A 24,483-nucleotide genomic window follows, 5' to 3' on the forward strand; every position below is an offset into this window, starting at 1 on the left:
TGTTAAGGAATGTTCCCACTACCCCAGTTTTTTCTAGTGTTTTGAGCATGAAGGAATGCTGTATTTTATTGAATGCTTTTTCTGCATCTATTGAAATAATCATGTGATTCTTGACTTTAAGTCTGTTGATATGGTGAATGACATTTATTGATTTCCGGATGTTGAACCAACCTTGCATCCCTGGGATAAAACCCACTTGATCGTGGTGCACTATCTTTTTAATATGTTTTTGTATGCAATTTGCTAAAATTTTGTTGAGAATTTTTGCGTCGATGTTCATTAAGGATATTGGTCTGAAATTTTCTTTCCTCGATGTGTCTCTGTCTGGTTTAGGTATCAGGGTGATATTGGCTTCATAGAATGAGTTTGGGAGGGTTCCCTCCTCTTCTATTTCATGGAATAGTTTGAGGAGTATTGGAATGAGCTCTTCTTTAAAGGTTTTGTAGAACTCGGCTGAGAACCCATCTGGTCCTGGACTTTTCTTTGTTGGTAGGCTTTTGATGACCTCTTCTATTTCATTGCTTGAAATTGATTTATTTAAGTTGTGTATGTCCTCCTGGTTCAGTTTAGGTAATTCATATGTCTCTAGAAACTTGTTGATGTCTTTGAGGTTTTCTGTTTTGTTGGAGTATAGATTTTCAAAATAGCTTCTAATAATGTTTTGTATTTCACTCGTGTCTGTTGTGATATTTCCTTGTTCATTCCGAATTTTAGTAATTTGAGTTTTCTCCCTCTTTCTTTTTGTTAGTGTGGCTAAGGGTTTATCAATTTTGTGTATTTTTTCAAAGAACCAACTATTTATTTTGTTAATTTTTCCGATTGTTTCTTTTGTTTCAATTTTGTTGATTTCAGCTCTGATTTTAACTATTTCCTGTCTTCTACTACTTTTGGTGTTGGTCTGCTCTTCTTTTTCTAGGGCTTTGAGCTGTAGTGTTAAGTCGTTTATTTGTTGATTTCTACTTCTTTTGTTGAATGCGCCCCATGAAATAAATCTTCCTCTAAGTACTGATTTCAGAGTGTCCCAGAGATTTTGATATGATGTGTCTTTGTTCTCGTTTACTTCTAAGAATTTTTTTATTTCCCTCCTGATGTCTTCTGTTATCCATTCATCATATAATAGTGTATTATTTAATCTCCAGGTATTGGAGAAGTTTCTGTTTTTTATTCTGTCATTTATTTCTAATTTCAATCCATTATGATCTGATAGAGTACAAGGTAGTATCTCTATCTTCTTGTATTTGCTAACAGTAGCTTTGTGGCATAAAATATGGTCTATTTTAGAGAAGGATCCATGTGCTGCTGAGAAGAAAGTGTATTCATTCTTTGTTGGATGGTATATTCTCTATATGTCGGTTAAGTCTAAATTGTTGATTGTGTTATTGAGATCTATGGTTTCTTTGTTCAATTTTTGTTTGGAAGATCTATCCAGTGGTGAGAGAGGTGTGTAAAAATCGCCTAGTATTATTGTGTTGTGGTCTATTTGATTTCTGGAATTGAGAAGGTTTTGTTTGACGTTCATGGATGAGCCAATGTTCGGGGCATAGATATTTATGATTGTTATGTCTTGCTGATTTATGCTTCCCTTAAGCAGTACATAATGTCCTTCTTTATCCCTTCTGACTAGTTTTGGCTTGAAGTCCACATTATCTGAAATGAGGATGGATACTCCAGCTTTTTTGCTGTGTCTGTGTGCATGGTATGTTTTTTCCCTTCCTTTCACCTTTTGTCTATGGGTATCTCTTTCTATGAGATGAGTCTCTTGCAGGCAGCATATTGTTGGATTTTTCTTTTAATCCAATCTGCCAGTCTATATCTTTTGATTGATGCGTTAGGCTATTAACATTCAGGGTTATTATTGTGATATGATTTGTATTCCCAGTCATTTGACTCATATTTGGTTTTTGACATGATTTGGTTTCTCCTTTATTTGGCTATTCCTTTAGGTTAGTTCCTCCCGTTGCTGATTTGCATTGTTGTTTTTCATCTCTTCCTCATGGAATATTTTGCTGAGAATGTTCTGTAATGCCGGCTTTCTTTTTGTAAATTCCTTTAGCTTTTGTTTATCATGGAAGGATCTTATTTCGTCGTCAAATCTGAAAGTAAGTTTTGCTGGGTATAAGATTCTTTGTTGGCATCCATTTTCTTTCAGGGCTTGGTAAATGTTGATCTAGGCCCTTCTAGGTTTTAGGGTCTGGACTGATAAATCTGCTGATATTCTTATTGATTTCCCCCTGAATGTGACTTGATTATTTTCTCTCACGGCCTTTGAAAGTCTCTGTTTATTTTGTATGTTAGGTATTTTCATAATAATGTGCCTTGGTGTGGATCTGTTGTAATTTTGTATATTTGGAGTCCTATAAGCCTCTTGTACTTGGTTTCCCATTTCATTCTTCATATTTGGGAAATTTTCTGCTATTATTTCATTGAATAGATTGTTCATTCCTTTGGTTTGTTTCTCTAAACCTTCCTGAATCCCAATAATTCTTAAATTTGGCCTTTTCATGATATCCCATAATTCTTATAGATTTTGCTCATGATTTCTTACCATCTTCTCTGTTTGGCCAACTTTGTTTTCAAGATTAAATATTTTTTCCTCAATATCTGAGGTTCTGTCTTCCAGGTGTTCTATCCTATTGGTTATGCTTTCTATGGAGTTTTTAACTTGGTTTATTGTTTCCTTCATTTCAAGGATTTTTTTTTTTTTTTTCATTATCTCTAACTGTTTTTTGAAATGATCTCTTGCTTCCCGTATTTGGTCTTTTAACTGTTGATTGGTGCGATCATTTAATGCCTGCATTTGCTCTTTCATCTCCTCGTTTGCTTCTCTGATTGTTTTAATTATGTACATTCTGAACTCCCTTTCTGACATTTCTTCTGCTGTGCTGTCATTGGGTTTTATTGATATAGTACCTAGGTTTGTTTGGGACATTTTCTTCCCTTGTTTTCTTACATTGTTCAGATGTCAGTGGAACTCTGAGATATTGCAGATTTCCTCTATTGGCTTATAGTGTCCCTGTAGATTTCCAATGTATCACCTCCCAGCCTTCAGTAGCCTGAAGTCTTGGAGGAACTTGATAATGCAGTGCTTCCGAAGAAAGCTACCCCTAGCCCGCTACTGGTTCCAGGGCTTGGAGCTGGCTTTGTGCGGAAAGGCTCTCACTGGGGTGCCTGCTCCGAGAAGCTGGCCATGTGGAAGGAGCCCACCACCGGAGTGTGCAAGGCTACCTGGGGAAGACTCTTGTTTCCCTGCCCTGCTCTGATAAGCCGCCCCTATCCGAACCTGCTGCCCAGGCCGAGCTTCACCCAGTCAGGGAGACTCACCCCATGGCTCTATTTTAGTCCGAGTCTCTCAATGCCTCCCCTTCTTGAATCCTGGTTTCTGGAGCGATAGGAGATGTAGTCATATCTAGTCCGCCATCTTGGATCGCCCCGTGGAAAGAGCCTGCGGCAGGAGGGGGCAGGGCCACCTGGAGAAGTCTCTGGATGCCCTGCCCTGGTCCCAGAGGCTGCCTGTGGGTTGGAGCTCGCCGCTGGCTCGGGGACTTGTTGCTGGCTCTGTGTAGAAAGACTCTCACTGGGCGGTCTGCTCCGAGAAGCTAGCCTTGAAAGGCACTTCCTGCCGGAGGGAGCCGGGCTGCTTGGGGAAGTCTCTGGCTGCCCTGTCCTGGTCCCTGAAGCTGCCTGCGGGCCGGAACTCGCCGCGCTGGCTCCGGGACTTGGAGCTGGTTCTGTGCAGAAAGCCCAACCATGATTCTTTATAAGAACTTTTGACTGGTGAGCTCTCAAATGCTTCTAGATGCAAACTCTGAGTATGTCTACAAATACTTTTCCACAGACAAATCCCATCATTGATGTTTCTTTTCAAAAGCATTTCGCTGAACTATAAATTTTATGATTATTATAAATGCACACTGGAATCTGTACTCTTCAGAAAAAGCCAATGAGAAAATAAATTGTGTGTAACACAACAGCATAAATATTCAAAATTGGTCTGATTAGCAAATGGTAAAAAGCCTATATATTTGTGCACACACACAAATCCAGGATTTAACTCCCTCTGAGATAATTATTTTGCTCTTCCCTGGAACCATTTTTATGTCCTGAGAAAAGATTTACATCTCAAATAAGCAGCAGGAACAAGTTAACTGCCAAGAAACTCCTCTCAGTGATACTGTTGATGGCCAAGTTAAGATGATTATAAATCTATTAGGAAGTAAGTCACCATTGATATGTTGTTCTCAAGATTAGAGGTATGAGAGTCTTATTAAGTTATGAAAATGTTTTAAATAGGCCATATAGGCCATTCTGTACCATAAAATGTAATTTGATATGCATGACTGAAAAAAAAAAAGAAGTACTCTAACACACAGCAGTTCCTTTCTCAGCTGTACTTCCTTATTTTTTTAAACATTATTAGGAGTTGGAAATGATTAAAATTGAGGAGTTACATCACCACTTCATATTTTTATTATTAGGAAGAAAATAATGTAGAATTTCCAAGTAAAAGGAGAATGAGAACTTAGTATCAGGTGTAGTTTAGATTCATCCCACCACCACCACCACTATTCTGAATAACTTCCTTTTCATGCAACTCTTTTCTTAGTAACATGTGGTAAGCTATTTGGCAAATCGAATGGTATTATCACATCTATGGAAAGACTTGCATATTCATTATCACTCATTTATAGACACTCTTCCTTCACATAAGGACCCCTGATAAGGAAGGTGGATGAGCCACTTTTGTGATTGTGTCAAGCCTAAACAAAGCAGCAGCTCCAAAGTTAAGGCTTAAGTTGACCTATGACTTTTCTCAGCTGTTTTAGTACTCATCTGTATTTCCAAATTGTCAAAGATGGTTTTAGATTTGCCCGGAACTGTGGGAGCTGATGTGAACTCTGCCCTGATACTCCCTGCATTCTCATTACTCTTTCCAAGCTGCTGTCTCTCCTTTTCCCTGTCTCAGGAGCCTGCATGAATCGGTGCCTCTCTACCAGTCCCCCTTCATGTTTAAGAACATTCTATTTTGCAAAAAAATAAAAAATAAAAAAAGCATTTGTCTTGTTCTTTATTCATTCAGAACTATGTTCTCAGCTGTTTCCCCTGATAAAATTATTTCTATAAAAATGTTACCTGACTGACAATGCCTTAGTGTATTACATTACCACAGTGTCTTAATTTTTCTTTTAATTGAGTCCATTGGTATTATAATAACCAGGGGGGTTATGAATTATGGAAAATTTCACACCGTATCAAAGCCAAGACTTTGGGCATAGCACTTCAGTACCTCTCAAATACTTAATCATTTACAAAGGGATTTTAGTGCAATTCATAATTCAGGTCCAATCCCACTCCTGAACGTTCAATGAAACCATTTGGAGGACTTTGGAAACACTGCACCTCATTAGTGTTGTGTGCTTGCTGCCATTCCCTCCACTCCCCGTCCACTCCAGTTGATGACCCATTCAGGTGGCAACTGAACTTCAATCCACTTCTTTCCTGTGGCATAGTATTTCCCCTTTCCATCACATGGCAGGGTGTAGACTCAACTTAAAATTACAGCCCCTTTTGCTCTGGATTTAGAAGCATTGCCAGGATTGGTTGAAGATTTCATCTGTCCCAAATTTTCAGCAGTCCTTGAATTTATTACAGTTTTGTGGAGCCATTTCCTCCCCTGATCATTTCAATATTGCTTCAATATCCATATTATTTCTTAAATATATTTTCCTTTTTATTCTACTTAAAATCAGAAGCCAATATTTCTTATCAAAATGATTACTTAATAAAATATGAAATATAATAAATATAGGATTTTTGTATGCTTTAAAGTTTCAGGAATTATTGTCCTTTACATATGAACATTCCATACATCCCAAGTTTTTAATCAGACTATATGTGATTGTTAGAGGTACTTCTTCTATTATTTTATTTAAGTCATACCTATTTGTTTTTTACAAATTGCCATTTATAACATGTTTACTATTATTTGAAAACTATGCTCTTATAAATACTTTTTTTTTTGTTTTTTTTACCACTTTAGGTGGAGGAGGCTCTGGAGGCTGTCAAAAATGCTACAAATGAACAAGACCTTGCAAACCGCTTTAAAGAATTTGGGAAAGAAATGGTGAAACTTAACTATGTAGCAGCAAGAAGACAACAGGTGGGAAAGATTTTGGAAATGCTAGGGGAGAAAATGGGTGAGTTTTCATAACCTTGTAGTTTTCTAGGTCTGAAAGTGGATCAGTTACATCTACTTGAAATCAAAGGCCCTAAGAACCTGGAATCACAAAGACTGCTTCCTGCTGGGGCAGGTGGATACCACCTTGCCCAGCCCCCTAGACTCTCTGGTCCCTGCTTATAAGTTTCCACTGAGGAAAGCCACTGTGTTAGCCCCACCCTACTCTAACCTTCTGTATACATTTTTAACATATTTATATTAATACTGTGCATACAATTATGCATATTATATTCTTTTTCATTTATTTATTTTCATTTGTCCTCATAATTCTAGATATCAAATATAGTGTGCTATTAAGGGTTATTTTGACTCACAAAAGAGAAAATGTGATTCTTGCAAAGTCATCTAACATGTATCAGGTGAGCAAATAGGAAGAGAACCCTAGGGATTCAAATACTCTGTACTGATGTTTTAAAGTTGGAAAAACGTCCTCCCAGGGTACTCAGCTGGCAGTCCTAGGTAGCCCTCAGCGAGCAGCACTGTGCTTAACATTTCCCCAAATGATGCATTTTCTTGACAGTACTCTATAAAGATGAAAGTAAAGAGACTCCCCAGTGGTATTATTTTAGCATCCAAAACTAGGAAAACAAATTTACTTTGGCCTATTATTTTCTATTGTCTAAACTCAATAATTGAGCTGCTGTTAGAGGCAATTAAAAAAAAAAGAACCTTATTCTGTTCTGAAAATGATAATGAAGTGGCATTGATCCACTAACCAAAAATCATAAGATTGGTTTCCAGGTTTGTAATTATAATTGAATATAAAGCAGGCAGAATCTGAGAAGACTGAAGTTCAAATTTTCCATCTGCTGATAACTGTGGTCTATTCAATCTACTAACACCATTGGTGGGCCCAGTTTTTCAGAAAATTTATTGAATACTTTTTAGGGGGCCAGGTACTGTGCTAATGACTGAAGAGTGAGTGAACAAGATAGACACAGGGCTATCACTGGAGATTCAGTATAGGAAGAAAATGTGCTTAAATAAGTCAACATGTTAAAATGTGGTGAGTGTTAATGATGAGAAAGATATAGGACTTTGTGGAAGCAGATGGAAGTGACATAGCTTAGTGAGTTGTTAGGAGAATCAGTTCTAGGAGGACATACCAGAAAAGTAGAGTCCTGTCACAAGGAAGAGAAGATGGCTTTTTAAATTCAGTGTCGTTTGAGTCTGTGAATCCAAGTTCTGTTGTGTATGCTGCCCTGAAAACTTCATGCCTGATTCATGTTTTGCCCACACAGGAACTGAAGGACCCTCATTGTAGGGATGAGATGGCAGCTGCCCGTGGAGCTCTGAAGAAGAATGCCACAATGCTGTATACAGCCTCCCAAGCCTTTCTCCGCCACCCAGATGTTGCTGCCACAAGAGCCAACCGAGATTATGTATTCAAACAAGTCCAGGAGGCCATTGCTGGCATCTCCAATGCTGCTCAAGCTACCTCGCCCACCGACGAAGCCAAAGGCCACACGGGTATCGGCGAGCTGGCTGCAGCTCTGAATGAGTTTGATGTAAGCATCTGGGTTGGGTAAAGTGCGCAGAGGATGTGCATTTATACTGAAACATAAAATGTATTGGAGGTAAATGAACACTACAATAGTGTGTTTATTTTCCTCTCAGAGGCTTTTGACTTGATAAACCATACAATGTGTTCCTGTTATTAGGAAACTAAACTATTGTAGAGCCTAATTCACTTGTCTTTAAAGAAGCTAACAACTAATATTATGTTTAAGAGGGCCTGATCCCTTTCAGGTAAAGGGATACCCTTCAGTCAGTCATTCAGATTTTATTATTAAAGGGACACATGTTATAGTCAGTCTAGGTATAGATTGTTTCTGTCTTGTGCTGGTAAAAAACTATCCTCATCACTGGGCATGGTGGTGCAGGTCTGCAATCCCAGGAACTTAGGAGGCTGAGGTAGGAGGATTGCAAGTTCAAAGCCAGTCTCAGCAACTTTGTGAGGCCCTAAGAAATTTAGTGAGACCCTGTCTCAAAATAAAAAATGAAAAAAGGGCTGGGGATATGGCTTAGTGTTTAAGCACTCCTGGGTTCAATCCCTGGTACCAAAAACAAACAAACAAACAAACAAACAAAAAACCCTGCCCTCACTTTCTTCATTTGAAATCAGTGACAAACTCACAGTGATCCCACAGAGAAATCTGGTTTTCCTCAGAAAGGGGCCTGTGCTAATCCAATGAACAACCCACCTTCTCTACCCCCTACTTTTGGTAGTGTGGCCCAGTGAGGGCCATGGTAGAAGGGTAGCTCACTGGACCATCTTCAAGGCATGTGAGCAAGTGAGATTGCACATCCTCAGCAGCCAGCATGATAACCCTCACCTGCCCAGGTCCAGGTATGCACCCCCTCTGTGAATTCACTTATCCACTGATCAATAAAATCTCTGTGAGTTGGGAGAGCTACACAGAATTATAAATAATCAGAATCTGCTCTCAAGGGTATCTTTCTACTGGGGAGATGAGGGAAGTAAAATGTACTGAATTCCATTTAAGTGATGAAACAATTCATAGAAGAAAAAATAAGTTACTTAATAACTGTAGGGAAAGCTGATGAGCTTGCTTTTTGGATATGTTGACATGAACTTTTGGCAGTAAACGACTAGTTGTCTGCTAGAAAAGAGGATCCAGAGCAGGAGATGGCTTGGAGATGGATGATAAAATTAAGAAATAATTGTAACACTTTATGTTCAAACAATTCTTTGCAGTTTTCATAGAGATTTCTTCTTTCTCTTATTTTGTCTTATTTTTAGTGTGTGTTTGTGTGTGTGGGTCTGTCTGTCTCAAACCATATATTGTTTTTCTAAGACTTTTTGTAAGGATTAAATACAATGAATTTAAAGTATTTATCACGCAAGTCAGGAATGAATGTTAGGTAATTACCTTCACCACATTTCAGCAGGTAGTTGTTAATCCCTGAAAAATAGAAAGTTTAAAATAATTTTTATTTTTGTATAGAACAGACATACAGAAGATGGTAGATTTCCCTAATGAGAAAAAAGATCTAGTCACAAAATGAGTATGAAAAATTATTTGCTGGCTTTATTACTTATTTAAATTTCCTTATATATGTTAGAAATAATTGTAATATATATGGGAAGAACTTAAAAAAGAAAGGATACTACTTTCCTGATGGGTAGGTTTTACTCTCTGCTAAATAATACTATGATTCAGCATAGGAAAACTATTGTCCTCATCAATTTTTATAATAGTCAAGCAATACTTTTTTTTTAAAAAAAAGCCCTTTTATACTGGATAAAGTGATGATAAAATATTTTCTGGAGTGAAAAATGAATGAGTTCATATTTTAAAGAATACATGATCAGGTAGTGCACTCAGATATTAAAACATAATTCTACTGTATTCATTTTTTACTATATTCATTTTAAAAGTCTGCATTAGACCAAAAGACTCATCTGTCAAAAGATATGCAATTGCAAACAACTCAAATACAAAATTATTGTATAAAACAAATATTTTAAAAATTAAGTTAAGGCTGAATAAATTATTTAGTCATATTTTGGCACGATTGCATTATTATTGTCATAATTTCTTTATAATTGAATTGTAAACAGTTACAGAATGGAAGGATAGTCAGACCCTTACACTGCTGCCACCTTCTGTCCAAGAGGGTGATGACACCAGCTCCTGGTTTTCTGTCTGATTCCAGACCATTTTCATTAATGGTCTTTTAGCCACAGTGAATTTAACATTGTTGTACTGCAAAAGGCTCTAGACTCATAAAGTAGAATTTGAGGACATGGGGAAAATTTACTAGCCAAGCATGAGACATCTTTAACTTTCAACAGTTTTCATTTCTTATTTATTTTGCATCACAATGATATCTTTTCATTTTGGATAAAGAAGACTTCAGGAAGTTAGCACAAGAATGTAACTATCAAAGGTGTAGTAACTGACCCACTAATTTAATTATATTTTATTTTATGTTATATATTAACTAATTTTGTTATTATAGTATTAATAATATATATTAAGATGCAATTATGTATTAGTTAAGTATATTAAGTAATGCTTTATTATAAATATATAGGTTCTTAAGCTATGAAAATTGCATAAAGAATTTTCTAATATTTAAACTGATTTTTCAAATATTAACAAAAATCAGCATGTGACCCTGTCTCAATTTCAATTCAGAGACAACAAATTCTCCCACTAAAAATGATATTATCACTTCTCTTAATCTTATGAAAAAACTATAAATTTCTTTTCTACAGTTGAATGATGAATATTTTGGCTTTTTAAAACTTCTCAGGATTTCTAACTTAAAATCAATTTAGGATTCACAGGCATCTGTCTTCAGTCCTTAATGCTATTTTCAGATTATGTTAGCTAAGGCTTCTATTACTGTAACAAAACACCTGATTTAATTGTCTTCAAAAGAGGAAAGCTTTATTTTGGCTTCCAGTTTTAGAGGTTTTAGTCCATGGTCAGTTGGTCCTGTTGTTTTTGGTCCTGTGGTAAAGCAAAACATCAGGGCAGGAGCACATAGTAGAGCAAGCTGGTCACCTTATGGTGGTCAGAAAGTGAAAAAGAGGGAGAGGGGAGGCCAGGGTCTCAATATCCCCTTTAGGTACATTCTCCTTATGACTAGAAGGCTTCCAACTGGGCCCCACCTCTGCAGTAGCACCTTTAGCATTGGAGGATGCTTATCCAGACCATACACAGATATTAAAACCAATTGATATTCTATTGAGTAAAAACCTCCAACTTTCAGTAACTTAGTGTTTCTGTCAGTAACGCTTATGAGTATTTGGTTTAACAGCTTCCCAGTGTGTTGACAATTTTATAGGTATGGTGTATTTGAGATGCTAAAGTGAAAGTAACTGTAGAAGCATTAAGTGTATTTTCATAGCATCATTGGCATACCTTAAAATTGAATTTGAAACATACTTCATATTATTAGCTGTGAATGTGTCAAATCTCAGTTGTATGGGAAGTTGGATGTGAATGTGACTTAAAATTTTATATTTGACTAGAGCAAGGTAAAAATCAGTGTTTTACATTCATTTGTCTAACACTATGGGCTTGTCTAACTGGGTAGTAATAATCGTGACTCAATGCTTGGTGACCTCTTCTGACACTGTTACCCTACCTACATGAATAGTCAATATAGTGATTAACACAGCAAGAGAATGAGGGGGGATAATGAGTATTTTAACAATTTGAAATTGTCAAGACAGTCTCTCATGATACAACAGAAAAAAAATGTAGAGTGATTGCTAATCAATGGAAAAATCATCCTCTTTGAAATGTGACAACTTGAGGAGGTTAATTTTATCTCTAAAAGTATCTACCAAGGAATGCTGCACAGATGATTTTAAAAAAGTAATGACTTTTCTGAAATAAATCATATATATTATAATGTCAATTTTGACTGCCAGGAAACTTTTAGGAGAGGGAGAGGAGAATATTAAAAGCAAGTTGTAGAGGATTTTCTTTTATTCAGAAAAGGAGGATGTCCTATATCTTTGTTTTTGGAAACTTGTTTTATAGATAGATGAAGATACTCTGGAAAAAATTAAATTAATATGAGTCATGACCCTCTCTTTTTAAGTAATAACTGTAAAAATATAAATTCATGAAGCTATTTTATAATCTAAAACTTTTCCCCTTTTACTTATTTATTTATTTCATTAAAATCTTTTTTATTTTTACAGACTGCATTTTGATTCATCATACACAAATGGGGTACAACTTTTCATTTCTTTGGTTGTACACAATATAGATTCACACCATTCATGTAATCATACATATACATAGGGTAATACTGTCTGTTTCATTCTGCTTTCTGTCCCCCACCCCCTCCCACCCCTTTTTCCTCTATACCATCCAAAGTTTCTTCATTTTTCTCTTCCCCACACCACCCCCCTCCTCATTATATATTGACATGCACTTATCAGAGAAAACATTCTGCCTTTGGTTTTTGGGCCTGGCCTATTTCACTTAGCATGATATTTTCCAACTTCATCCATTTACCAGCAAATGCTATAATTTTATTCTTCTTTATGACTAATATTCCATGGTGTATCCATACCACAGTTTTTTTATTCATTCATCAATTGAAGGACACCAAGTTGGTTCTACAATCTGGCTATTATGAATGGAGCTGCTATGAACATTGATGTGACTACATCACTGTAGTATGCTGATTTTAAGTCCTTTGGGTATAAACCGAGGAGTGGGATAACTGGGTCAAATGGTGGGTCCATTCCAAGTTTTCTGAGAAATCTCCATACTGCTTTCCAGTGTGGCTGCACCAATTTGCAACTCTACCAGCAATGTATGAGTGTGCCTTTTTCCCCACATCCATGCCAACACTTATTATTGCTTGTGTTCTTGATAATAGCCATTCTCATTGGATTTAGATGAAATCTTAGGGTGGTTTTAATTTGCATTTCTCTAATTACTAGGGATGATGAGCACTTTTTCATATATTTGTTGATCACCTGTGTATCTTCTTTTGTGAAGTGTCTTCCCAGTTCCTTGACCCATTTGTTGATTGGGTTCTTTGTATTTTGGGTGTAAAGTTTTTTAAGTTCTTTATAAACTTTGGAGATGAGTGCTCTGTCTGAAGTGTATGTGGAAAAGATTTTCTCCCACTCTGTAGGCTCTCTTTTCATATTATTGATTGTTTCCTGTGCTGAGAAAAAACTTTTTAGTTTGAATCTATCCCATTTATTGATTCTTGCTTTTATTTCTTGCACTATGGGGTTCTTGTTAAGGAAGTCTGGTCATAAGCCAACGTAATGGAGATTCAGACCTACTTTTTCTTCTATTTGGTGAAGGGTCTTGGGCCTAATTCCTAGACTCTTGATCCATTTTGAGTTGAGTTTTGTACAGGGTGAGAGATAGGGGTTTAATTTCATTTTACTGCATATGGATTTCCAGTTTTGCCAGCACCATTTGTTGAAGAGGCTATCTTTTCTCCACTGTAAGTTTTTGGCAACTTTGTCTGGTATGAGATAACTGTATTTATATGGATATGTCTCTGTGTCTTCTATCGTGTACCATTCATCTGCCTGTCTATTCTGGTGCCGATACCATGCCATTTTTGTTACTATTGCTCTATAGTAGAGTTTAAGGTCTGGTATTGTGATACCTCCTGCATCACTCTTCCTGCCCAGGATTGCTTTGGCTATTCTGGGTCTTTTGTTCTTCCAGATGAATTTCATGATTGCTTTCTCTATTTCTATGAGAAGTGTCATTGGGATTTTAATTGGAATAGCATTAAATCTGTATAGCACCTTTGGAAATATGGCCATTTTGATAATATTAATTCTGCCTATCCAAGAACATAGGAGATCTTTCCATCTTCTAAGGTCTTCTTCAATTTCTTTCTTTAATGTTCTGTAGTTTTCATTGTAGAGGTCTTTCACCTCTTTGGTTAGATTGATTCCCAAGTATTTTATTTTTTTTAAAATTAGACAATAAGCAATATCTCACATTTCTCTAACTTTAGACTTTCTACTTATGATTTCACTTTCTGCATCTCAACTATTCCTGAGAATTTAATTGATAATTCTTCTATTCTTGCATTGTATGAACACAGAAAAATGTTTTCCTATAACCCAAAAAGAAAAGAAAGCATTATTACTTTATTTCCCATATTTTCATATTTTTCTTTCCCTAACCGAGTTCTTTTTTTCATTTGTTCTTTTTAGATATACATGACAGTGTATATTTTGACTTTATACATACATGGAGTATAATTTATTCTAATTAGGACCCCATTCTTGTGGTTGTACATTATGTGGAGTTTCACTGGCCATGTATTCATATATGAACATGTGAAAGTTATGTCTGATTCATTCTACTGTCTTTCTTATTCCAATCACCCTCCCCACCCTTCATCCCCTTTTTCTAATCCACTGACTTGAATTCTTCACACCCCTATTTTGTGTCAGCATCCACATACCATAAAGAACATTTGACCTTTGGATTTTTGGGACTAGTTTATTTCACTTAGTATGACAATATCCAGATCCATCCATTTATCAGCAAATGCCATAATTTCATTCTTCTTCATGACTAATATTCCAGTGTGTATGTGTGTGTGTGTGTGTGTGTGTGTGTGTGTGTTTTCCTTTATCCATTCACCTGTTGAAGGGCACTGATTCCACAGCTTAGCTATTGTGAATTGAACTGCTATATACATTGATATGCTCGTGTCACTGTAGTATGCTGATTTTAAGTCTTTTGGATATAGGCCGAGGGGTGGGATAACTGGGTCAAATAGTGGTTCCATTCCAAGTTCCCTAAGGAATCTCCATACTGCTTTCCATAGTGGTCTCTCCAATTTGCATCCCACCAGCAATGTATGAGTGCTCCTTTCTCCCCATATCCTCACCAGCCCCTACTGTTACTTGTATTCCTGATAATTGCCATTCTGACTGGAGTGAGATGGAATTTAAGTATAGTTTTAATTTACTTTTCTCTAACTGCTAGAGATGTTGAACCTTTTTTCACATATTTATTGACCATTTGTATTTCTTTTTCTGTGGAGTGCCTGTTCTTTTGAACTAGAATCTATCCTTTGGTTCCATCTCTTGGCTGTCCACAGCCTCAGCACCTAAACTGCTCTTGATCTCCACACCCTGTGACACTGCCCAGTGGTCTCTGAAGAAACCCTGCTCAAGAAATCTGTGTGCTTCTATTTCCTAGTTTTCAAATGCCCAACTTCAGGGAATAGTATACTATTGTACAGACCATGGTCCCTGTTACTTTTTGTCACTACCAATGTCACCTGAAAGATTTAAATATCTGCACTGACTGTTCTCAGTCAAATAGAACTGAAATGTCACCTTGACATCCCAAGTTCACATAATTTTCCCTTCCTCTTTCAAATTTTTTTCCCCTTCTTAGATTTTCTTTCTGTTTTCTTTAAACTTTTTTTTCTGCTCTTGATCGAACTGTAATTCTCAGTGATGTGTCACTCTGCGGGTGGAAGAGCTTAGATATGAGCATAAGCCTTGACGGACTCTGCATCACGAACTGTTAGGGACAAAAACCAGCTGTGACTGGAAGGAATCAGGGCCCTGATCTAACTGCAATGACAAGAGGACTGTCCTCTGAGGAGCTGTGACATGTTACAGTAGTCACTGCCCAAAAGTTACCCCAATTGGGGACTTCTCCCAGTGAATGCAGATATTCATGGTCCAGTTGACAGGGTTTGTGGTGGTTCAGTTTGCAGTAGCCCATTAGGGGATGTACCCCTTAAAGGACATGGAAAACAGGTGCTGGACCCTAAGAGAATTCACAACACAAAGCTAGGATTTAGAGATCTGGGGTTGGAAGACAGTTTCAGTAGAGAAGTGGAATGCTTCATAGGTAAGTTAGGACAGAGACCCAAATGTGTGATCTCGGAGATATTTGCCAAAGGAGTGTGAAGACAGTATGTTTTTTCAAATAGTGAAATACGCATTTCTTCTGTTGTTACAGAAGCAGAGGGATGCTCTCATGGAAGCTCTGGCACCTCATGGAGCCCTGAACCAGAGTTCAGGATGGTTCAGAGATTCTTAAAAGACTTTGTTTACTCCTGTTTTCTGTAACAACAGGAAAGGGTGAATGCCTCTTTGGAAAAGGAAATTTCCACTAAGTGACTTATTTAGTCCCTTTTCCAGAGCCCACCCACCTTCGTCTGATTTTAGTCCCTTTCTTTTGCTGGGATAACTAATAGTTACTTATCAGGAGGCTCACCCCAGGCTTGTCTCTTTCAACATCCCTGCCAAGAGACATCTGGGATCCCGCATGTCAGGTTGTGAAGATAACAAGTTTCATTTTAATTAAGTTGGAATGGGGATGAGAGAAGAGTGCCCTATCAAAATACCACATATATATTGACGGAAAACAGGTAAGATGGAGCTAAAGTGTTGTAAAGCAGTTAGGAAAATGGAGGATAGATGCATAAAATCAAAAGCCAGTAAGCAAATCCAGACCATTTTTCAGAAAAAGCAATCTCACATTCCTAATTCAGACACTAAAATACTTGGGCACGCAGACTTAGGAATAGAATTTTCTGCCTGAGTTCATGCCACTGTTAACTTGTGTACAATTGTTATTGTGTCTGTATGTCTTTAATCCTTCTATTAATAACACATCAGCAATAATCTCTGTTACATATTCATGAAGTGGTCCCATTTGAATGTCCACTGGAAGTATCCCAGGACACTGGGAAGAGTCCAGGACTTGGATTCAGGTGCCTAGCTACTACTGAGACTTCTCAAATATCCATGTGTGATCAGAAGCTGTTGAGATAATATTTCTAGGCCTTAAATTTTAGTATAAGGTTCAGCCACAGGACAGCTGAGACCATGCATTGAGCTTGTGCATAGTACCAGATGAGACGTAACAATGAAGGTGTGCAAGGTATAAAGATAAAAATGCTTAGTAAGCAGCTCAAATTGCTGCATAATCAATTGCAGTTGTACCCATTTACAATTGACTACTCTTATTAAAAGGGTAAAATCAACAGGCCTTGAGGATTGAGCTTTTTATTTTTCATTTATTACAATAGTAAACTTTAGTTAATTAATAATACCAAACACTTTAATTATTCCTATTATGAAATCTTGAGAACATTTTTTACTTTGTGGGAAATTTTATGTTTTTAATTTTCTGCATGATATATCTTGCTTGCATTGGTGAGTTTTTTCCCTCTTAATTCACTTTCATACCCATCAGAATTATGAAATGCCTAGATATTTGTGCAGATATCATTTATTTTGAAAATTCTTAAACAATATTCTGCATCTAGGTTTTTTCTAATTAGCTTAATTGAGCTCCTGTTACATACAGAGCATGTTCATTTTACATCTTTAAAAATTTTTTAGATTCACTTTTTTAAAGAGTGAAGAGAGAATATTCCATCTGACGAAGAGTGTCAATAACTAGGAGTTAATAGAACCCAGCGAGTGTCAGCTGTTCACCATGTCTTCCCCTAATTCAGTGGCTTCTGAATCTGCCTGTTCTTTCTCACTCTGACCAGTTGAACTCATCATAATTGTCTTTTTTGGTCCTTTGTAGCTAGAAACAAGCAATGGTATTGTAGCATTCTTTATCATACACTGACATCTGGTGGCCACATAGAACACTGAGTTCTATGAGAGACACTCCAGTAGGTTCCTGTATACTAAGCAACACGTAGCATAATTTTTATATAAATATGTACTATGGGGCCCAAACCCCAAAGATATAAATAAAGATATCATGAAGTCAGCCTTCAGGAAACATTTATTCTGCTTATTTCAACTATATACATGTTATGCAGTGCAAGTCCTGTTCATCCTTATTTGGAAAAGTTTTTAGCCCTAGGATATTTGCAAAGACGGATGCAGATACAGGTGAGTTTTTAGGAAGAGAAGCACATGGTAGAGTTGAGAGTTTAGGGCATTTCTGCCAGGTAACAGTGGTGCCAGGTAAATCCGTACCAGATATAATACTCTTCTGTGTTCTGATTTGTACTGCTTCCCTCCCCACGATCCATTTATTCAGTATTCATTTATTCTCACTTTATTGTCCAGAAATTGTGTTCTGAATTATTGAAAACACTCATCTTGCTTCTAAGCAAGATTTTTCTAAGGTTTTGTAAACCTTAGAAGTATTTGCTGATGAAATCATTTACCTTTCTATCCAGTTTTTAAACAGTTGTTCCAAGGAAATAATCCTAGTACAATTTTATTTTCTCTTATACATTTAAGTTGGTAAATAGGAGCTACAAAAATTTTTGAGCACATAACAGAACAAGTCTTGAAACAAAGTTTTTTATAGTTGCAACTTAAATCCTTATTTGTTTACTTCCCTATCAACATTTAATCCAAATTATCGTATTTCCAGTTTTATGTTACTTCTTTTAAGAGAGAAAACTAAGAATCTATATTTTCCCCATATTATTAATTTTCTCTTTTGAGAATATGACAGGTTTATTTCATATCTGAGTTCACATTTATTTAAAATAATAGGACCATGAATACTGATGTAAGTTGATTATCATATTCAAAATTGGCAATATGAAATAACCAGTAGAATTTTGATTGGCATGGTTTTATTAACTATACTTTAAAATTTGGGAATAAAATGAATTCTTTTGTCTAATGAACTATTTATAGAGAAACACAGTTTATTTAAACTATTTAATTTTGTAGACTTAGTTTCCTTTGTGATTTTTTTGTTAGTAATGCCAATGTTTATTAGCTCTCCAGGGTTACGCCTTCTTCTTCTTTGCTTCCTGTGGCACATTATTATGGATATGATAGTGTGCTACTTAATTATTCTAAGATTCAGTTTGATTCCATGGAGAAGAAAACACACACACACCACACACACCCCTCCTGCCTTTCTCTTTAAAAATGCTCATTTAAATTTCTCTACAACCAAACCCTCCATACTCCCTGAACTTCTTTTTCAGCAGTACATTATGACAACAATCTGAGGACCTATTGAGTCTCTCTTCCATTTCTCCAAATGTTCTGTGATACTATGCTTCTTTCTCTTTGTATAAGTTGAAGTCAGGCAGCAGAGAAATCGTCCCACACAGATGTATGTGTGATTGGCAGGAACACAACATGACAACATGATCATTCTAGTGTGGGCCTTCCTGGTCACTGTGGTCATTCTAGTGGATAGTGGAGTAGCATAGTGTAGGACAAAGTACAAGCTTGTGTTTGAATCTTACCATGTAACTCATTCCCTCTGGGCTTCTGTTTTTTTCATCCATAAAATAGAGTAATAACATTGATTCCTTAAGATCATGATAATTTTATGGGATGGACATTGACATGTGTCTAACTTACAGTTGCCACTGATAAATTGTAACTGTCTTTCTCTCTGGCTTTTCCTAATAGGTGTCAGTCAGATATCTTTCTTCCAAATTCAGCGTTGAACTATTCCCTAGAAAAGCCTTAGAGAGCGTTCCTGACTGACAGGTTAACCACTTTTATCCCATTTGCTATGCCATTTATGCTCCTTCTCTCTCTGAACTAACGTACTCGATACACTTCTTGGTTATCCTAAATGGGTAAAACCAACTTTGAATTATAGATACACACATACATATCTAGAAGCATTCTTGAACCCCAGGAATGCATGTTTCTTTATTGTGTCTATTTACTTACCAGCTCTTGATACAGTGAAAGTAACCTTTAATTTCATATTAAATATCAAATTTCTTCTGGTTGGTTACTCTTAAGATGACTCAGGGTAAATTGGAAGAAGGAGGAGTGACAGAAAGAGTCAGGGATAAAGGATGAAGTGATAGTATAGATTGGTGTTCCTGATGAATTCAGAAACCACCATGTGAAGAAATTTATTAATTTTAAACACAGTTAATTAGCAAGAGTATTAATTAACATTTGTTTTAAAGAGTTTAGCACAAAATATGAGACAGAAGAAACCATTGTGAAACATATGGTGTTAAATCCTACATTTGGTCAATGTCAGCTTTTTTTAACACTAATTCATCTGGAAAACATGCAGGGTTAAGCTTCTCTGTTTTGATGTGGAATGAAATTTCCTATATTCTAGATTGAAGAAAGATCCATATTTGCTAGACGAGAACACACACATGTAGTCATAGGAAATTTCTACCAAAGAATCACAGGTCACTAACACTAAAAGGCCCCTTTTATTGTCTATTGTACATGACCCACTTTATGAATGTAGAAAGCAACTTTTAGAGAGACACCTTTTTCTAGATCATAGATACAATTATTTTCCAAGCCAACATAAAAATGCAGGTATTACCATCTTAGTAACATTGTCAAAAAATGATGTAAAAGATGCCATCTCCTCTTAGTCTCTACTAACTGCCTAAAGATGCCCCCAAATAATCATGCTGTCTCACTAAAAGGATGTGCTCACTATACAAAGGCAGCTTCAAGATGGGTGCTGAGCTGGACATGGTAGCACACATCTGTCATCCTAGTCACTCGGAGGCTGAGATAGGAGGATCTAAAGTTCAAGTCTGGCATTGGCAAGTTAGCAAGATCTTTCTCAAAAAATAAGAGGACTGGGGGTGTAGCTTGATGGTAGAGTGCCCTAAGGTTCAAAAACAAAGGATAGGTTATTGGCATCAGATCTGCCACTATTCTCCCTCCCCCACACCACTTTACAATCCAGATCTTAGCCTGCAAACTTCCTAGCCAGTAATTGGTCTATTGTTAGCCCGCAAACCTCCTCGCCAGCCACTGGTCCATTGTTATTAGCTTGCGAAATTCCACTACTTAAGAATAGCTCCCCCGCCATCCATTCCATTTTCTCTCTCTCTCCTCCTCACTCACTATTGCACACTCTCTCTCTCTCTCTCTCTCTCTCTCTCTCTCTCTCTCTCTCTTTCATCCTCACCCTGCAGGGAGACACTGCCTGTCTGCTTAATAAAATCTCTTGCACGAGTTCCTGTGCCTCCAGAGTGGTTTCTGGGTGCTTTCACAGGTAAGTGCTAGCTCACTCCCAATGGGATTCTCTCCCAAGACCATCCTGTGAAGGAGTTCAAGATCTGATCCTGCTTATTTGCCAGTTTGGCATTTTCCCTACTTCATTGGATCCAGGAAAATATTATTGTTACATCTGTTTAAAAATGCCTTGCTTTTATTATCTATAAGCTTAACAATGCTTCTTAAGCTTGTTCTGGATACTCAAGTCTCCACTGGTAGTCATCTTGATATTCTATTTTATCTCCTCTCAGTTCAGGCATCGGTTTAAAAAACTTTAAAATAAGCATTCATAATTCCATAATGTAGATAATATATTGTCTTAACCCATTTGGACAACTATACCTAAGATTGGGTAATTTATAAACAACAGAAATTTATTGTTCTCTGTTCTAGTGGGTGAGGAGTTCACAATCAAGGTGTTGGTAGATTCATATCTGCTTTAAAGATGACGTCTTCTTGACGTATCATAATATGGCAGAATGGGCCAAGGAGCTTCCTCAACCCTCTTTTATGAAGGCACTAATTTCATTCATGAGGTTGGAGTCCTCCTGACTTAATCACTTCCCGAAGGCCACACCTGTTAATACTCTTGGACAAGTCAGTTTTTTGACATGATGACAAAATACCTGAAGCAGCTATCTTTAGAAAGAGAAAAGGTTCACATTTAGCTAACAGTTTGAAGGTTCAAATTCCAAATGATATTGCATGGCTCAGCAAGGGCTTTCCATTGACTTGGTGAGCTCATGGCACAGATTGCAGTGGAAAGAGTGGATACGACAAGAAGTAAGTAATTATATCCTGAACCAGGAGTAAAAAAGAAGAGGACAGGCAAGGCCAGGTTCGCTCCTTTTATAACAGCCCTTTTGTGAAAACTCAAAGGTGTGGCATGGGAACTGTGAAGGGGTCACATGTGAATTACCCCACACCCCTTATGATTTAAGGACCTCCTACAAGGCCCCATCTGTTAAATCTACATAGTACCTTCCAACAGCACCATCATGGGGACTAAGCCTTCAATGACAGTGGTCCTTTGAGGGAACACAAACAATTAAATTATATCCAAACCATAGCAACTCTCTTGCATTGGTTATTAGGTTCTAAACTGAATTTGAGGGGACACAGACATTTGTAGCATATGTGAAAAAAAAATTTATTGTCAAAATAGAAAGCATAGATCTTTGCCTTTACAGCTTCATTTCTTCCAAGAGTTGCTCATGCATGTTACTCAAGGGTCAAAACTAGTTCTCAATTAGGGAACGTGAACCACTAAGATCCCTAAGGTACTTTGCATGCATAGCAAAGCAGATTTGAAAGGAAATTTAGAATCTTCCGCTACCTGAAAACAAGTGCATAGTCTGTCTCCATATCACTATGGAGATTTTTTGCACCAATTAATTTAAATGATACAAAGATTTTTTCAAATCCTACATTTTCCACAAAATGTTCTTGTGTTTGGCACAAGAGTTAAGCTGAGAAACAAAGACCAACAATATATGTTTTCCGCAGAACATTTTTCCCCCAAAGGCCTGTCAAAGATTTGAAGAAAGATGACATTTGTAGAGATCTCAAAGAATGAGAAGGGAGGAAAAAGACAATGTGCTTGATCTGCCATCAAGCCCCAGAGAGTGGCAGTCCTGTGGCTGGTGGGTGCATGCTGTTTTGCTTCCACAACCCCTCAAGTCTCCATATCAGGATCCTTTTTGAAATCTGGAGCAATGAAATAATCCTAGTGATGCTAGGCAAAGGTAGGCTTAATAAACATCCTAACATTTAAAAAAATTGTTTGTCCTGAAGTAAACAGATACAAAGAAACACATCTGCAGTCGAAATGCCAGCCAACCTGCAAAGAATCACACACTAAATATGTATGTATATCAAAGTGTTTACGATTTTTCTTTGGGTTGTGGTAACTGAGTATTTTTCCCCTATATATTATTTTCCAGACTTTCATTAATTTAAAAAATATCATTTGGAACAAATAGAACTGATAATATACAGTGCAGATATAAAAATAACATAAAGAATGCTTATACGTCCTTTACGTAAATTCACCTGTCAGTAATATTTTATCCCATTTTCTGTGTCATTTATGTTCCCTCTTTCTCAACCAACTTACATATACACATTCCTTATTTTTAAATGGTAAAACCAACTTTATGTTGCAGACACACATGTATTCATACACAAACAGCAGAGAATCTTTCCTTTTTTCTCTGTTAAGGAATATAGATTTATAAAAGGGAAGACACAAGGGCTCCTGTAAATGACTGGTTTTGTCAAAGAATTAAAAATTTAATAGAAGAATTTATGCATAACAAAATATCTCCAAATTCTAACTTAAGATAATAATAATGACCATGAAAAATTGCATTTAAAACTAAACAGTTATATGAAATAACCACTAACCTAATGTTTAACTAACCCACGTCCACGTATTCTTGATTTTAGTGTTAAAAAAAAAAAGACATGCACACAAAATAGAATTAAGTTTGTTCCTGGTGGACCATGATAATGTTGAAGACTTTTTATAAATCATTTTATAAACCTCTACTTAAGAAACATTATTTAAAATGAAGTGCAATGTGATTTCCAATAGATCAGGATAAACAGAAAATACATGGCATTTTAAAGACAATGCACTATTTTATCACCAGAGCAAAGGGTTAGTAGAGAGATTTTCATAATCCATTCATTTCTGAAGCTAATTTATGACTAAGCCAGTTTTCTGCTACTCTTTTCTTCTTCTTGACTCAAGAACTTCAAAGTTGAGAGAGATAGTGGAGACTTTCCACTGTCACTTCCATAAGGTCAGAAGTTCCCACTCCAATATCCCTGGAAGGTGGACCTCCTGCCCTTGCAGGACATTTTTGGGAGGAAATCACTGGGAAAGATTTCTAATTGTTATAAGCTCTATTTTCTTTCCCAGTAGTTTCCAAAATTTATTTAGATTATATACTGTGCATAGCAGAGAAACTGGATTTTTTTTTTTTTAACACAGAGTTTCTTCTTACACTGAAGTTTCCACAGTAAATTACTAAAGCACCTTACCTATTCTGGATTGTTAGCCCTTACCACATTTTATAATGGTCATAGATAGAAAATTTATTACCAACATACTCTGGAGAATCCTGGAGCATAAATTCCATAGTAGTCTTCCCCCTTGGTCAGTTTTCACATATGCTAGTAATTGATATTTTAGAAAGTTGATTCTGTCATGTTGTCATGTTTTATCATGACAATGACCCATTGAATGGTTTCACTTCACTCTACTCTCCTTTAGCCTATTCTCCCACATTGCCACTAACATTTCTTTCTCAAAATGAGAAGTATTTTTGCATCTCTCTCTCCTGCTCTGCTCCCCCAAAAGAGTTTAAACTTCCTTGCAGAGTCCCCACTCATGAAAAGACTTGTTTTTACATCTGGGAACAGAGGAAGCCTTTGACTCATTTCAAGTGGGTCTGCCTGGACAACCTCTCAGACTTGGCCTTGTGTTTGAGCAAATCTTTATGGTTTCATTTTCACCTAAGTACCATGAAGCTATTGTGGCCCTAGAGGTTTGTTGTGAGAAGGAAAGGAACACTTTGTAAAGTAACTGGCATACAGTAAATACCACATAAATGTTAGTCATGGTGCTGGTGAGAAACTTATACTTTTATTTTTTTTTCTCTGAAAGAAGTGTTTTTTACCCTTTTATTATTTTATTTTGGAAAATCATATAAATTTACCATGGGGGTTAAAAGTTAAAGCTAAAGATATTAAATTTCAAGATATGTTCATATATATATATATG

At 36.6% G+C, this 24,483-nt stretch overlaps 1 protein-coding gene across 4 annotated transcripts in view; it reads left to right on the forward strand.

Moving 5' to 3' along the window:
* The window catches only part of Ctnna2 (catenin alpha 2), a 1,081,443-nt gene that overhangs the window by 338,459 nt on the left and 718,501 nt on the right, over nucleotides 1-24,483 (forward strand). For all 4 annotated transcript variants that reach the window (XM_047523044.1, XM_047523045.1, XM_047523046.1 and 1 more), the window contains exons 5-6: nucleotides 6,038-6,157; nucleotides 7,477-7,743. In XM_047523044.1, coding sequence (XP_047379000.1) covers nucleotides 6,038-6,157; nucleotides 7,477-7,743 — 387 coding nt within the window. The remainder of the gene's footprint in view (nucleotides 1-6,037; nucleotides 6,158-7,476; nucleotides 7,744-24,483) is intronic.

This window comes from Sciurus carolinensis, chromosome 13, assembly GCF_902686445.1.
Source record: "Sciurus carolinensis chromosome 13, mSciCar1.2, whole genome shotgun sequence".
In the NCBI taxonomy this organism is placed as follows: Eukaryota; Metazoa; Chordata; class Mammalia; order Rodentia; family Sciuridae; genus Sciurus; species Sciurus carolinensis.